Source organism: Rhinatrema bivittatum, chromosome 17 (assembly GCF_901001135.1).
Source record: "Rhinatrema bivittatum chromosome 17, aRhiBiv1.1, whole genome shotgun sequence".
Taxonomy (NCBI): domain Eukaryota; kingdom Metazoa; phylum Chordata; class Amphibia; order Gymnophiona; family Rhinatrematidae; genus Rhinatrema; species Rhinatrema bivittatum.
Window position 1 is genome coordinate 21,764,452 of NC_042631.1, and position 15,592 is coordinate 21,780,043.

Below are 15,592 nucleotides of genomic sequence, written 5' to 3' on the forward strand. Positions count from 1 at the left end.
TTCTCTCTCTGACCTCCCCCCATCCCCCAGCCTGGCTCGCACACTGATACTGAAGATAGATAGCAGCTGACTGGGTGCCCAGTGAGCAGTTAGGCAGGTATAGGGTGGAGAGAGAATGCCAGCAGTCATCCAGAACTAAAATTTATAAGGAGTAGGAGGACCTGTTTTTCTGAGGCGGCTGGGACCCATTTTTCTTACATGATGCAATGTTAATTAATTGAGAACAGAGGGAGAAAGGCCATGGGATCTCAGCCTGCCTGTTTGGCCCATGCTTCTGGGGCTTGTGGAAGCCGAGAGGGATAGAGGGGCCTTTGTGGGAAGGGGAGGAGAGAGGCACACGGGGGTTCAGTTGCTGGCTTGTTTGGGGACGTGCCTGCATCTGTGTCCCGGTTAGCGTGTCTGAAGCTCAAAGGATGCGTAAGTGCCCTCCAGGGGGGGGCCCTGGACTTGAAGAGTTTCATTTTACATCCCAGCTGAGAGGTTTGAGTTTGTTCCAAAAGACACCTTGGTCGTGGGCTGTGGAATTATAACAGATGTTGTGAAGCTTGGGACCTGATGGTGATTTTTTTTTTTTTTTTTGAGAAATCTGTGAAGCGCACACTACAATCTGTCTTGCTGACCTGTATAAACACAATGTAGTAAGCAACAACCAGGAGGCCGGAAAGGTCCTTCACTGGTCTGAAAGATCGAAAGTAATATGCTCCTCCGTCTAAAAAGTACAAAAATCTGAAATCGGAGCCGAACCACGTGGTTCGCTGCTGTTCTCAAAGGAGAGAGGCTCCGCTGCTGGAGGGTGTAACAGGGTGGCATGAGCAGGGCCAGCGCAAGTGTATTGGGTACCCTATCTTTGCGTGCCCTGCCAACCTCAACCCCACAGCCCTCTGTATGTACAATTAAAAAAATTACGAACAGATTTTACATGAAAAGGGACATTTAAAGTACAGTTTCTTCTGAGGTAAAAAAAAAAAAAAAATCATTTACAACGTGTGTAATACTTGCATGCACCGCTGTGCTGCCAGCCAGAAAATCCTGCAATGAAGGCACTTGGAATCCATACGGCGTTAGGCATATTATAACACAGGAAGCCCTGAGTAAACCGAATTATAATTACAATATAGTACATCTCCCATACCAACATTAACTAACAACTTTATCTAAGAAAAGGCAACACTGCAAATACTATACCAGGCCCAAATACACCTCTTATTAGTAAAACAGAATAAGCCAAGCTGCTATAGATCCCTACACAGAAACTGCACACTAGCAGAATACCTGACCTCGGTCACACATGCAGAACACAGACAGACCCTCACCAAATAAAGTGACCCTAGAGTATAAATAGATACATGCAGACAAAAAAGTGAACTGAAAATTGTAACAAGCCAGACTCTGTATGCAGTGCAACAATGGAAAAACAGAAACATCACCATGCCTCATAAAACCTCAATTCATGGAATAAATATCAATAAAACAACTTCAAAAGGACATAGGATAAACACTATGGATCCCTAAAGACTAGAGGGGTGGAAGTGCATGGGGGTAGCCTGCACAGAAAGGCAATTACTATCCTTAACACAAAGCATGGGGATTACTTCCCTTAATCGATTAACCTGATATTTGTGATGCAACTGCAACATCGCTGCCTACTTCGGCAGTGGGGGGAAAAAAAAGGGGAATTAAATTCAGACGACAGCCAACGCTAGGTCCCGACTTTTACACTCCAGGACACTGATATGTAGTCAATGGGATAAAGTACAGGACTGCTTCTACAGCCAAGTCAAAAAGCAAAGCACGTTCAAGGAGCATTGTCTAAATTATCATGAAGGCTGCTCATCCTGTAAAAACAATTTTGTAATGGGTTTGAAGGTTGCTGAATTAGATTGTAAATATTGCTACCCTTAACATAAGGCTTGAGGGTGACCCGCACGGAGCGGCAGATATTACCATAAGAAGTTTGCTGGGCAGACTGGATGGACCATTTTGGTCTTTTTCTGTTGTCATTACTATGTTACTATTAAACAACAAAATCAACATAAATACATCAAGAACAGTAAAATCATACTAATAAAAAGAATAAATATTTCAAAACCGTGCCTAGCCAATAATTTAAAAAAAAATAATTTTCAAAAGCCAATAAAATATATTTTGAAACAGCAGGCTTGTTAAGTAGCAGACAATTAAAATGAATAAGGATAAAAAATATCCCCCACTCTCCATACTGGGGAACCTTTGATTTTCGGTCATGATGGAGCCCCCATGTTGTAACTCAGCCTTCCAACTATAATCACAGCCCCCCCGGTTTCCTACAGCAGCTCAAAGATAAGATTCTGCGGCAAGAGTTTAAAAATTCTGCAATGACATTGTGGCACATTTGCACAAATCTGCAATATTTACCTATTAAAATATTGTCAATTTTGTATTTTATTTCATAAAATAAAATGGTTTTCTGACATTTTTTGTGTCTGCTTTAAGTTATTTGGCTCCTTTTGTGGAGGAAGAGGAGTCTTCATGATCAGTGTTGGGGAGAGGGCTGGGAGATGGACGGGGAATCTTGGGGCTAGAGAAGGGAACAAGCTACAGAGGGAGGTCAAGAGGTGGGACTCGGGGAGCAGAGGGAGGAAGCATTATGATGAGAAGGGGGGGGGGGATCCACTTTTACACACCATTTATCATTCCTGATCCCTTCTGCCACTCACACCCTGCACCCCCGCTGATTCCCTCACTCACTCACTCACTCTCCACAGCCACTCCAATATCTTTGCTCTTTGATCGCACTCTTTCGCCATCTCTTCCCTGCACTTCCTCCATCACCAGCCCAGGAGATTGGAGGGGGCCCTGACTATTGTGCACCTCTTTCTGTATAATTTCTCCTAAATTGTACAACTATTGTAAATTAGATTTTAAAACCATGGACTCTGTATTACTAATTAAGAGGATAATTTTCAAAGGGACTTCTGCAAGTAAAGTCCGAGCGCGTCACCCCTAGGAATGACCTTTTAGAAGGTTATGCAGCGTTTATGTGCATTCATATTCCTTGCTCATAATTTTTCATGCATAGGGCAGGGGCATCCCAGGTGGGGTTGGGATTTCCACATGTATGTTTGGATTTCAAAAAGCATGGGAGTAATTTTCAAAAGGATTTACACATTTAAAACTGGGTGTTATGTGCATAAATGGGCTTTTAAAAATTGCTACCCCCATATGCTTATTTGTAGCTTATTTTGAAAATTACCCTCCTTGCTTGTAAATTCTCTCAGCAAAACTTCGTGCAGCGCAATAGCAAGTGTAAGTGCGTGCAAGTAGTTTTTTTGTAGGGACAGTTTTTCAAAATGAACTTACACGCCTAGGTCCGCTTTGAAAATTGGTGTCACTTAAGCACGTTTGCCGGCTTACTTGGGCGCAGTGTTACAAAATTCCCCTCCCCACTACCCCTAGAGGATAATTTTCAAAGCTTTTCCTGCAGGTAAGGTGACAGGAAAAGGTCTGCTGAAAATAGCACCCGGGTTATGAACAGCGTGGGCACTTTTACCAACTTGAGGAAAGTTTACACAGACTTCAGAGCCGGCGCAAATGCTGGTGCGGAGAATGATGTCCTGTTCCTGCGATGGGCCAGATTTTTAGAGGGAAACCCTGCACCAGGTTTCCCTTCGAAAATGTGCTTGCTTACGCGCTTAAAAATTGCCCCGTTTAAAGCGATTTTTTAAAAATGCTTTAAAGGTATTGGACTTGGCCAGTTCCGATGCATAAAAATGTTTCTAGAGCTGCTGAGGGTTGGTGCTGGTTTAAGCAAAGGGGGTTGATATGCTTCCTTTACCCGTAGAGGAGAGAGGCTGGCTGGGCGAATCGCTCCTTATCTGCCATCATATGTGCTGTGTTTTATGTTACTTTCCAAGCTTCGCATGGTTACATCATTGGCATCTTTTTTTTTTTTTTTTTTTAGTTTTGTTTTTGTGCTTAAAAACTGCTTGATTATTTGGGAAATGGATTTTAAGCCTTCTGTTGTGGCGTGGAAGAATTCTGGAAGCAAAGAACTGAGCAATTCAGAGTCCTCTGCTTCAGCCGTTTTTTGTCTGAGTTCGCTGAACTTTACCATAGTACCTGCTTGAACAGTTTCTACTTCGGTGACTGAATGCGCACAAAGAGGTTTTCTTTTGTCAACAGAAACTAAGCAGTTAATTCTCTTAGTGCTTTCTTAACACCTCTTAGGTAGCAGACAGATTGCATTGCATGTTTTAGCCCAGAAATGTCACAAAAACACCAGAGTTAATCAGGCTAATTTGTGATCTTATGTGACGGCCAGGCCCTTGATTGACAGCAGAATGGTGGATGATAGCTTTCATGTTGGGCCCTTTCGGGCTCCTTTTGTACGTTCTCTGGGGCTGGAGGCATCATTGTCTTGTTCCCCCCCCCCCCCCCCTTCCTCAGTGTTCTCACTGTGGGAAAGGAATCAAAAAGCCGGCAGAGCAGAATAAATCGCGGTGCTGCGGCAGCCTTGCCTTTGTTGCCCGAGACCTGTTTAATAGAGCAAGAATACTGTAGTGTAAAAGTGGGATGTCAAGGATGTGTAAAAAAGCAAAGTAATTGCCTAATTAAAATGTGATTCAAGCCTCCTGACGTGTAGATTTTTTATTTTTTGAGAACCGCTGAAGAACTGCGTTCTGCAGTGCGGTATGGAAGCTCCCTTTGTAGCGAGGAGGCCGTGATCCACTCGGCATTCTTGTTCACGGCTGGAAAATATTTGTTTAACTTTTTTTTTTATGTGTGTGTGTGTGTGTGTGTTTATATGAATAGGGAATGGTTGTTTACGCTCTTTCAAACAACCCCGGACTAGGGGACGCTCCATGAAACTCGCAGATTTGAAAAAAAATTGTAGGAAGTTTGGTTTTTTTTATTTTTTTCACTGGGCTGCACAATCGAGCTGTGGAATCTGTTGCCAGAGGACGTGATCGAGACCCGAGTAACTCAGTGGGGCTCAAAAGAGGACTGGACAAGTTCCTGAAGGAAAAGTCCATAATTAAGGCAGGTAGACTTGGCAAAGCCAGCGCTTATCCCTGGAATGAAATACAAGAAATATCGAAAGGATGGCAGAAAAGGGCCAATGGTGCATCCAGTCTGCCCAGCAAGCTTCCCATGGTAGCGTCTGCCACGCGCTGTGCGGCTTGCCCCCATGTATCGGTCATTTTTGCTTGACAGGCTTTGCTTATGGACTTGACCGTAGATGCAGTCCTGTGGCTTTTCCTTAAGTCTGAGCATCAGTGTCCCAAACTGTAGAAAGGTCATGGCTCATGTTGTCTCTGAATCCAAATTTCTCTTTCCTTTCAGCCTCCCACCCCCCTCTCTTTGAAGCATAGAGCGATGTTGCATCAAGGCTTATTGGTTAAGGGTAGCAATCCCCGTGCTTCTATTAAGGGCAGTAACCGCTGCATTGTGCTGGTTACCCCCATGCTCATCAGTTCCACAGACTGTAGAAGTCTGGGGATTTTGAAAGCTTTGTGGTGCTTTTGCCAGCGTTAACACAGTTGTCAGTGTGATTTCTGTTGAGTTCGGCATCTTGCCTGTATATCTTGGCTGTCTGAAGATTGCTCTCTTCCTCCACCTCCCCGGTGAGGGTAAAAGTGCACAGAGAGTTGCGTAATGCACTTGCTGTAGCCACATTGAGAGGAGGCATTCCCAGGGGTGCACTTCGATGAGGAGGAACAGTCCGCATGCATGGATTGTGTTTTACAAGCTGAACGTGCACTTTCCAAGCAAAGCCGTACCCACACGCAAAGCAAGTGGGAGCGACCACTCCTGCTTTTGTACCCATGGAAGCCTTCAAAGAGAGAGTGCATGTGCTCATGCATTTTTTTTTTTTTTTAAACCACCTCGAGCAGAATTTCTAAGGATTTGGTGTGATAGAAATTTTAAACAAATTAAAAACAAATCAAGGATAAATGGGAATCCACAGTAAATTTGGGGGACCCTGCAGTTTTGCATTGCATCAGCGCAAGCTTCTTCCTTACCCTGATGAGATCCTCTCCTCTCCTCCCTCCTTCCTACTAGCAGGAGGAGAGCAGCATTTTTTTTTTTTTTACCTGTGTCCGACTCCTCTGTCGGCTTCAGTCTGAAATCTGAACCGCAGAGGGCACTGGACCGCACCGCACCGCAAATTAACGCTTCAAAATGAAGTTGGCAGGTGAAATGTGCACAAGTGAAAAAGTGCTGCCGTCCTGCTGGCAGAAAGAAAGGGGGGAGTGGATCCGGAGAGAGGGGTAGGAGTGGCGCTGAGGATTGCACTGTGATGGGGAGAGGATCACATGACTTGAGAGTAAGGCACTGAAGATTCTGCGCCTATGGGGCACGCAAGATATTAATCTGGCCCTGTGTGTGTGTAAGTTCCCAGCTTGCATTGGTAAGGACCATTTTCCTTTCCAAGTTCAACAGAAGTGCAGTTTTCTCTTGGATTTAAGGCTTTTTATATTGGCTAATAAAACACACAGTGTACCATGACCTTTCAGCTGATGTTGCATCATAGTTTCTGAATTCTCTGTGTTGGACACCCAGTCTTCAATTACAGTGAGATTTTATGTTTATAAAAAGTTATTGACTACCTCTTTTAAGTAGGGCTTAAGAATGCTGTCTCTTGCATTTATCCAATGCTGCTTTTTAAAATAAATAAATAAATTTGTGTGTATGTGTGTGTGTATGTATATATATGTAAGTAATTTATAGAAAAGCTGGTGTATTCCAACCAAAATATTCTTTCTCACTGTATTTTATCCAGTGTTGCTCTTGAAAATGAGTAGCCGTAAGGATCAACAGATAAGTTGAAATAGAAACATAGAAATGACAGCAGAAGAAGACCAAACGGCCTATCCAGTCTGCCCAGCAAGTTTCACACTTTTTTTTTTCTCATACTTATCTGTTACTCTTGGCTCTTAGTAACCTTTTGGTTCTATTTCCCTTCCACCCCCACCATTAATGTAGAGAGCAGTGTTGGAGCTGCATTTAATTGAAATATCTAGCTTAATTAGTTAGGGGTAGTAACGGCCGCAATAAGCAAGCTACACCCATGCTTGTTTGTTTACTCAGACTATGTAATTCAGTCCTTGTTGGTTGTCTGTATATAGATCCACTTTTCTTCATTCCCCTTGCCGTTGAAGCAGAGAGTTATGCTGGATATGCATTGAAAGTGAAGTATCAGACTTTCTCCCCTGCAGTTGAAGCAGAGAGCTATGCTGGATATGCATGAAGTATCAGACTTTCTCCCCTGCCGTTGAAGCAAAGAGCTATGCTGGATATGCGTGAAGTATCAGACTTTCTCCCCTGCTGTTGAAGCAGAGAGCTATGCTGGATATGCGTGAAGTATCAGTCTTTCTCCCCTGCCGTTGAAGCAGAGAGTTATGCTGGATATGCATTGAAGGTGAACTACCATGCTTATTTGGTTTGGGGTAGTAACTGCCGTAACGAGCAAGCTACTCCCCGCTTTTTTGTGAATTCAAATCCTTTTTTCCACATTCATTCACGTCTTCTAGACTTTATGGATCCACAGTGTTTATCCCACGCCCCTTTGAAGTTTTTCACACTTCTGGTCTTCATCACTTCCTCCGGAAGGGCATTCCAGGCATCCACCACCCTCTCCGTGAAGAAATACTTCCTGACATTGGTTCTGAATCTTCCTCCCTGGAGCTTCAAATCGTGACCCCTGGTTCTGCTGATTTTTTTCCAACGGAAAAGGTTTGTCGTTGTCTTTGGATCATTAAAAGCTTTCAAGTATCTGAAAGTCTGTATCATATCACCTCTGCTCCTCCTTTCCTCCAGGATGTACATATTTAGATTCTTCAATCTCTCCTCATAAGTCATTCGATGAAGACCTTCCACCTTTTTGGTCGCCCTTCTCTGGACCGCCTCCATCTTGTCTCTGTCTCTTCGGAGATACGGTCTCCAGAACTGAACACAGTATTCCAGGTGAGGCCTCACCAAGGACCTGTACAAGGGGATAATCACATCTCTTTTCTTATTCGATATTCCTCTCTATGCAGCCCAGGATTCTTCTGGCTTTAGCTATCGCCTTGTCACATTGTTTCGCTGACTTCAGATCATTAGACACTAACACCCCAAGGTCTCTCTCCTGCTCCATGCACATCAGCCCGTCTCCCCCCATCGAATACAGTTCATTTGGATTTCCGCTCCCCATATGCATGACTCTGCACTTCTTGGCACTGAATCTCAGCTGCCATATCTTCAACCACTCTTCCAGCTTCCTTAAATCCCGTCTCATTCTTTCCACTCCTTCCGGCGTGTCCACTCTGTTGCAGATCTTAGTGTCATCCGCAAAAAGACAAACCTTACCTTCTATCCCGTTCGCAATGTCGCTCACAAAGATATTGAACAGGACTGGTCCCAACACCGATCCTTGCAGTACACCGCTTAAAACCGCTCTCTCTTCAGAGAGAGTTCCATTTACCATCACACACTGTCTTCTGTTCGTCAACCAGTTTACAATCCAGGTCACCACTTTGGCACTTACTCCTAAGCTTCTCATTTTATTCACCAGTCTCCTGTGCGGGACCGTATCAAAAGCTTTGCTGAAATCCAAGTAGATGACATCGAGTGCTCTTCCTTGATCCAATTCCTTGGTTACCGAGTCAAAAAAGTCAATCAGATTTGTCTGACAGGATCTTCCCCTGGTGAATCCATGCTGCCTCCGGTCCATCAATTCTCCCGACTGTAGATAGTTCACTATTCTCTCTTTCATCAGCGACTCCATTACTTTTCCCACCACCGAAGTGAGGCTAACCGGTCTGTAGTTACCAGCCTCTTCTCTGTTCTCACTCTTGTGAAGCAGGACCACCACCGCTCTTCTCCAATCACTCGGCACCACTCCCATTTCTAGGGATCTATTGAACAGGTCACACAGCGGACCCGCCAGCACATCTCTGAGCTCCCTCAGTATCCTGGGATGAACCTCATCAGGCCCCATGGCTTTGTCCACTTCAGTTTCAGTTTCTCCAGCTCCAAAGACTGCTTCTTCACTGAACTGATGAAAGGAGCAGAGCTATGGAAAGCAAGTCACAGATGTATTGAGTTAGTCCAATACTTATAGCTTGCTTGCTTGACTCTTATTTCTACATATCCAGTGGACTAACTGTGCAATCACAACACTATGCTCTTTTTAAAATTACAGAATGTAAAGATACAGACAGAGCATCCTTAAGCTGTATCCCAAATAAGTAAGTAATGTCATTTAGCCATCAAGCACTTCTCAGAGAGGATAGTTTCCAAAGGAACTTCTACAGGTAAAGTAGTGCTTTACCCACAGAAATGGCCCTTTAGGAAATTGCTCGATTGATACGTGCGTAAAATTATGCACATTCACACTTTGAGGATAACTGTCAAACAACTACAGTATAACACGGCAGCATATTTGTGCATATATGGCCCTACCTAAACCTATGATAGTTTGACCTGCCTGCATCTTGAAATATGTGTATCTTTACCCCAGAACATATGCATAAGTATGGTTACGCAATAATACATGGTTTGCACTGAAAGCGACCGTGCATACGTTTCCTGACAATTTAAAAAAATGTGTGCATATATTTTATGCCTGAAAATAAAATAGGACTTATTTGCCCAAAACCTGATTTATGAGCATATTTTAAAACATGTGGGTGTAATTGAAATTAACCAGTTTACCAGTTACTCGGCAAGTTCGCCCATTCCTTCTCCAAGTCATTAAGACCCCCCTGGTTTTGCAGCCTGAACTCAAGTTCACCCAGACATCCCACCCAGCCAAAAGAACATAGTAAGCAAGTCTGATATCAATTATGCAAAATAATTTGCAGGAGTAAAAGAATGGAGGTAAGTTGCATATTGTATGTGCGTAGATGTCTTTTTAAAATGCCCCAGACCGACGTTTTGTTTTTTTATGTGTGCATATTTGCATGCAAAGCATAAAGTATGCATGTACATTCCACTTTTATAAATGGCGATTATGCAAGTACAGGCTATTTGTGTGAGTCTCTGCTAAATTTTGCTTGCGTAATTCTTTGAGAATTACCTCTTGTATGCATGTACTTTTAAGCATATTGGGGAGAGTCGTTCCAGTGGCGGAGTCTGGGTGCAGTTGGGTTACCCACGTACTTATTGATTTAAAAAAAAAAAAATGCATGTGAATTCTCTCAGCAAAACAACATTAAAAGAATGTAAGGCGAGCAGCCAGGCCAAGAGAACTGCAGTGTAGGATACTAACCAAACCGGGGTATGGGAGGGTTATTTATTTATTTATTTTTAGATCACTCTTAGGGTGCAACTTTATAACTGCACGCAAGTTACACCAGTTTTCAAAGCGGACTTATGGACATACTTTTGCTGTGAAAATGATCCTGACAAAACTCTCTTGTGCTCACAATTTCACTTGTTACTCTGCATTTCCTCATTGTTTGTTCATTGCTTCAATAATACTTCAGTGCCTTCTATAAAATGTAAGGTGCACTGAATTGGTAAAGAAACGGAGGGGCTTATGTAGGTCTGCTTTCTGGTTTCCCCAACCCTGCACCTTTCCTGGCTAGCACACTTCTCCAAAGGCCCGGTTGTTTCAGTCATGATGTGAATTTCCAAGACGTTGAAAACAGCGTTGGCATGTTAAACGGAAACCTCACATAAACTCAGGTCTTCTGTAGTTTTGTTTTTTTTTCCTCCTTCCTGGGAAGTGAATATAAAATCTTGGCACTCCAGAACGGACATATTTATTAGAAAAAGTTGGAGAGAACAGAGAAATTTTACAATAGCCCTGGAAAGGTTTTCTTATTGTTTAATTGGTCACAATCTGGCTGCTGCCAGCTGAGCTGGTGAAGACTGTGAATGCTGGAGTGCGAACAGCTTGTAAATGTCAGCGACACAAATAAGATGATTTTTTTTTTATTTTTTATGAGCTGCTCCAAAGAAGTAAAAATCAATTACTGCTCTGTTGGTTTAGTTTGATATGCTTTGGTTTGAATTGGAATATAATTGTTTAGTTGAACTTCTATCCATTGACATGTAATTGTGCAAAGAACTCTATGATAAAAAAACAAAAAAACTACGGGTGCCATTGAAATCTTTTAGATTACAGTAGATTGTGGTGCGCGCCGAAGGACCCATAGAAATACACATAGATGAAGTAGCCCAAGTTAAAATCTTGTGAGCCATTGAGCTGCTGTTGGGGCTTCAGCCTTGTCACTGATCTTTCACTCATCTCTCCCCGGTGTTGGAGCATGCATTCAGATCACAGATGCTCAGCTTGCAGGCAGAAAGGGAGGACAGTTCTAGAATTCACCATCAAGAAATGCCAAGGCCGATACTTGGTTCTGGAGCTTGTTTACTGAAACTTCCCTCTCCTTTCCCTGGTGTTGGAGCATGGATTTAGATCACACATGCTCAGCTCGCAGGCAGAAAGGGAGGACAGTTCTAGAATTCACCATCAAGAAATGCCAAGGCCGATACTTGGTTCTGGAGCTTGTTTACTGAAACTTCCCTCTCCTCTCCCTGGTGTTGGAGCATGGATTTAGATCACAGATGCTCAGCTCGCAGGCAGAAAGGGAGGACAGTTCTAGAATTCACCATCAAGAAATGCCAAGGCCGATACTTGGTTCTGGAGCTTGTTTACTGAAACTTCCCTCTCCTCTCCCTGGTGTTGGAGCATGGATTTAGATCACAGATGCTCAGCTCGCAGGCAGAAAGGGAGGACAGTTCTAGAATTCACCATCAAGAAATGCCAAGGCCGATACTTGGTTCTGGAGCTTGTTTACTGAAACTTCCCTCTCCTCTCCCTGGTGTTGGAGCATGGATTTAGATCACAGATGCTCAGCTCGCAGGCAGAAAGGGAGGACAGTTCTAGAATTCACCATCAAGAAATGCCAAGGCCGATACTTGGTTCTGGAGCTTGTTTACTGAAACCTCTCTCTCATTTTGTACCTGTGAAAATTGCTTAGGGGTTCGATTTTCAGAAAAAAAGGCAAGGCGCCTTATCTATGCCAGCCAAGTTAAGCTGATTTCAGCCGTCTCTATCCGGCTAAAACTTAACTGGTTAAAATTCGGGGCACTGCATAAACCTATCCTGCTAGTACCGAAAGTCAGAGCTAGCTAGGTCTGCTCCCACCCGCCCAAATAAAATCTTAAAACGAGGCTGGCGGACACCCCCTCCCTTCCACCCAATTGCTGAAGTCTTGTGGAGGATGGCAACGAAACGTGTGGGGGGAGGGCACAACAATTCTTCCTCCCCACCACCACAATTCCCCCTCCCTCCTGCCTGCTAGCAAGAATGTGGTGGGGCTACATTTCTAAAACCCCCCCCCCCCACCCCAAACATCTCTCCCGCCCAATAACAAGTCATGTCAAAGGACCAATTACCACCCCCACTCCCTCTTTCCACCTGAGAAGTATTACCCCCCCCCCCCCCAGCAGGAGGACTTGCTGTTCCCAGCTGCTGGATCAGCATCCGGTGTTGCTCTGGCACCAGTGCTAGCAGCGACCCTACAAGTGGTGCCCTCGGAGCAACGCTGGATGCCGAGCTGCCAAAAAGAAGCGAGTCCCTCCTGCCGGCTTGGCTGGGAGCACGGTGGGCGAGTTTTCGGTGGGTTCTAAAGGGTTGAAGGTTAAGGGACATGGCTTCAGCAATGCTTTCCAAACTAGATTTTTAGAAGGGGGTGAGAGGTGTTTTTTACATTACATATATTAAATGCGTGCTATGCTGTAGTATGATTTTACCACATGACCATTTGTTACCATCATGGAGCAAGGGGGGAGGGAGGGGGAAGAGAGCATCTCAGAAACCACCTTTATGTGTGTGTCTTGGGTAGATGGGGGTGGGAGAAGAGGACTGCATTTGTGAAGAATGGTCTGTGTGTGTGTTTTGAGAAGGCTGCTAATTGTGTGTGTGTGTGTGTGTTGTGAGAGGTGTGCATCATCTTTTGACAGCTGCTTCATTTTTTTTTCCCTCGTCACTCTCCATGGTGAGACCGCACCTTGAGCACTATGTGCAATTCTGGTCGCCACATCTCAAAAAAGATATAGTTGCACTGGAGAAGGTACAGAGAAGGGCAACCAAAATGATAAAGGGGATGGAACAGCTCCCCTATGAGGAAAGGCTGGAGAGGTTAGGGCTGTTCAGCTTGGAGAAGAGACGGCTGGGGGGGGGTTGCGGGGGCAGGATATGATAGAGGACTTGAATGGGTAAATTTGAATCTGTTGTTTACTCTTTCAGATAATACAAAGACTAGAGGACACTCCATGAAGTTAGCAAGTAGCACATTTTAAAACAAATTGGAGAAAATTCTTTTTCACTCAACGCACAGTTAAAGCTCTGAAATTTGTTGCCAGAGGATGGAGTTAGGGCAATTAGTGTAGCTGGGTTCAAAAAAGGCTTGTGCAAGTTCCTGAAGAAGAAGTCCATAAACTGCTATCATTCAAGTTGATTTAGGAAATAGCCACTCCTCATTACCGGCATCAGTAGCATGGGATCTGTTTAATGTTTGGGTACTTGCCAGGTATTGTGACCTGGACTGGCCCCTGTTGGAAACAGGATGCTGGTCTTGACTGACCCTTGGTCTGACCCAGCATGGAACGTCTTATGTTCTCTCTCTCTGTTTGGATCAAGCTGTTGGAGGGAGGCGTGCTATCCTTTTGGAGTGGAGAGAGCTCATCAACGTTCTGCAGCCTGTAGCTGCTTCCCATAGTCTGTGGAGATTTTTAGGGAGGGATTTGTTCTGTGAAATGCTGACCTGATGTATTTAGTTTTTAGACTCGTCTGAAAGAGTCCCATTTTCTTCTAGGGAGTCAAATTTAGTGACTTTTGGTTAACTTTGCAGAGTTATTTTGCCCCCAGAAAGACATGCATCCTTTAACATAATTCTTTCCAACTTTCCATATGTCAGAAAGAAAATGAAATGCAAAAGCATTACAATAAGCTTAAGAACCAAAATATTAAATGACATTTACTGTAGATCTTCGACTGGCTTCCTTTTATTTATATGTATGTTTACAAATAAGCCATAATTTTATACAATAACTCCCCCCCTTTCCTTAGTAAGCATCGTCGGACCGTTCCGAGTCCTAAGGGACAGTCTGAGCCAGTGCTGGCTCGCTTCCAGTGTCAGGAAAATAAATAGTACAGCAGGACCGCAGCAGGCCTGACTCATTCTGACACCTCGTACATGGTAGCACCGTTAGCAGTGGCTCGTGCAAACCGAACTGCGATGCCTGCACAAACTGCAAATTACTCGATTCCTTTTTTTTTTTAGACTGTTTGCCTATTTACAGAAATCCCATCATCGTAGGGCTGACCGAAATACATTTTAAATGCAAAGATGTTTCTTGTTATCCTTGGTGCATGCTGCTGAAAGGTCTTTACGATGCCATCTGATATTGTCGTTGTTTTTTACAGAGGGCCTCAGCTGCATGAATAAGGATCATGGCTGTGCCCACATCTGCAGAGAAGCCCCAAGGGGCAGTCTGGCGTGTGACTGCAGGCCTGGATTTGAGTTGGCCAAGAACCAGAGGGACTGCATTTGTAAGTAAAAAAAAAAAAAAAAAAAAAATATGCTGGAAACGTTTGCGCTTCCTGACGTAGATCAGTCGCAGCCTCCCCGAACAGCGGCGACATGAATGCAGCTACTGTAGTTTTAAGATTACGCTTCGGATTAATTCCGTGTGTGAGGTTATCGTAGGAAGATGTTAAGAGGGGATTTCTCTAGGCACCTACACATGCACCACAGCAGGAGGATACCAAAACGAAGGCAACAGCCCACCGTCCTGCTGATGGGGAAGCGTGGGGAATTGCTTTCAGCAGATCTGAAGAATGAGATCAGAAAGGTGGACGCTTCTTGAATTTCACCAGTGCTGAGCTGTTCGTAACGAAGGTAAGGCAAGACGGATCGCTGAGCAAGACAGATTGCCAAGCCGGGCTAAAACTTCTTAATTTGCAAGAGTCACGGTCCTGTTTGTAGTTTTGCACTCTGAGAGGAAAGGGCAGGTAGGGGGTTGTGGTTTAGGGGGAAGGCTAATGGCCAAGGAAGATGATGAAATTGTGCAAGAAAGGGTAGGATTTCACATCTGCGCCTCATGTGCAGCCTGCAGTCCAGCACCAACCCAGAGAGCATTTGCTTTGAAGAATACACTGGTTTCTGTTCTCAGAAGTGAGCAGAAAACATAGACTATGGCAGCAGATTGCCAAATTGCTGTAGACCCCTGATAGAAAAGCAAGGCTGAGCTGCTCACTTACCTAGGTGATTTATTTATTTTATTTATTCGTTTTTATATACCGGTGGTCATGAGGACATGTCACACCGGTTTACATGATGTGCATGGTGGCGTGTCTCCTCCCTTCCAAGTGTGCTCAAGCTTCTTATTCGATGTAACTTTGTGCACATAATTGAAGCCTATTCGAAAACGGTTTCATGGGTTTGGAAGTTAAAGTAACAGACATGCCCCCTAAGTTTAAAAGGGTCATTTTCAAAGGCATTTCTACAGGTAAAAGAGCGACCTTTTACAAAAATGCCTGCCCAATGTGCGTGTATCTCGTTTTGGGTGTAACTTTTATCCGGACTGAGCCTAGGGGTTCCCAGGGGCGGAG

The 15,592-nt window shown here is 44.1% G+C and overlaps 1 protein-coding gene across 4 annotated transcripts in view; it reads left to right on the plus strand.

Annotated features, from left to right (window-relative positions):
• Positions 1–15,592, plus strand: part of SCUBE2 (signal peptide, CUB domain and EGF like domain containing 2) — a 99,784-nt gene that overhangs the window by 17,178 nt on the left and 67,014 nt on the right. For all 4 annotated transcript variants that reach the window (XM_029582339.1, XM_029582343.1, XM_029582342.1 and 1 more), the window contains one exon: positions 14,405–14,530. In XM_029582339.1, the coding sequence (XP_029438199.1) occupies positions 14,405–14,530 (126 nt within the window). The remainder of the gene's footprint in view (positions 1–14,404; positions 14,531–15,592) is intronic.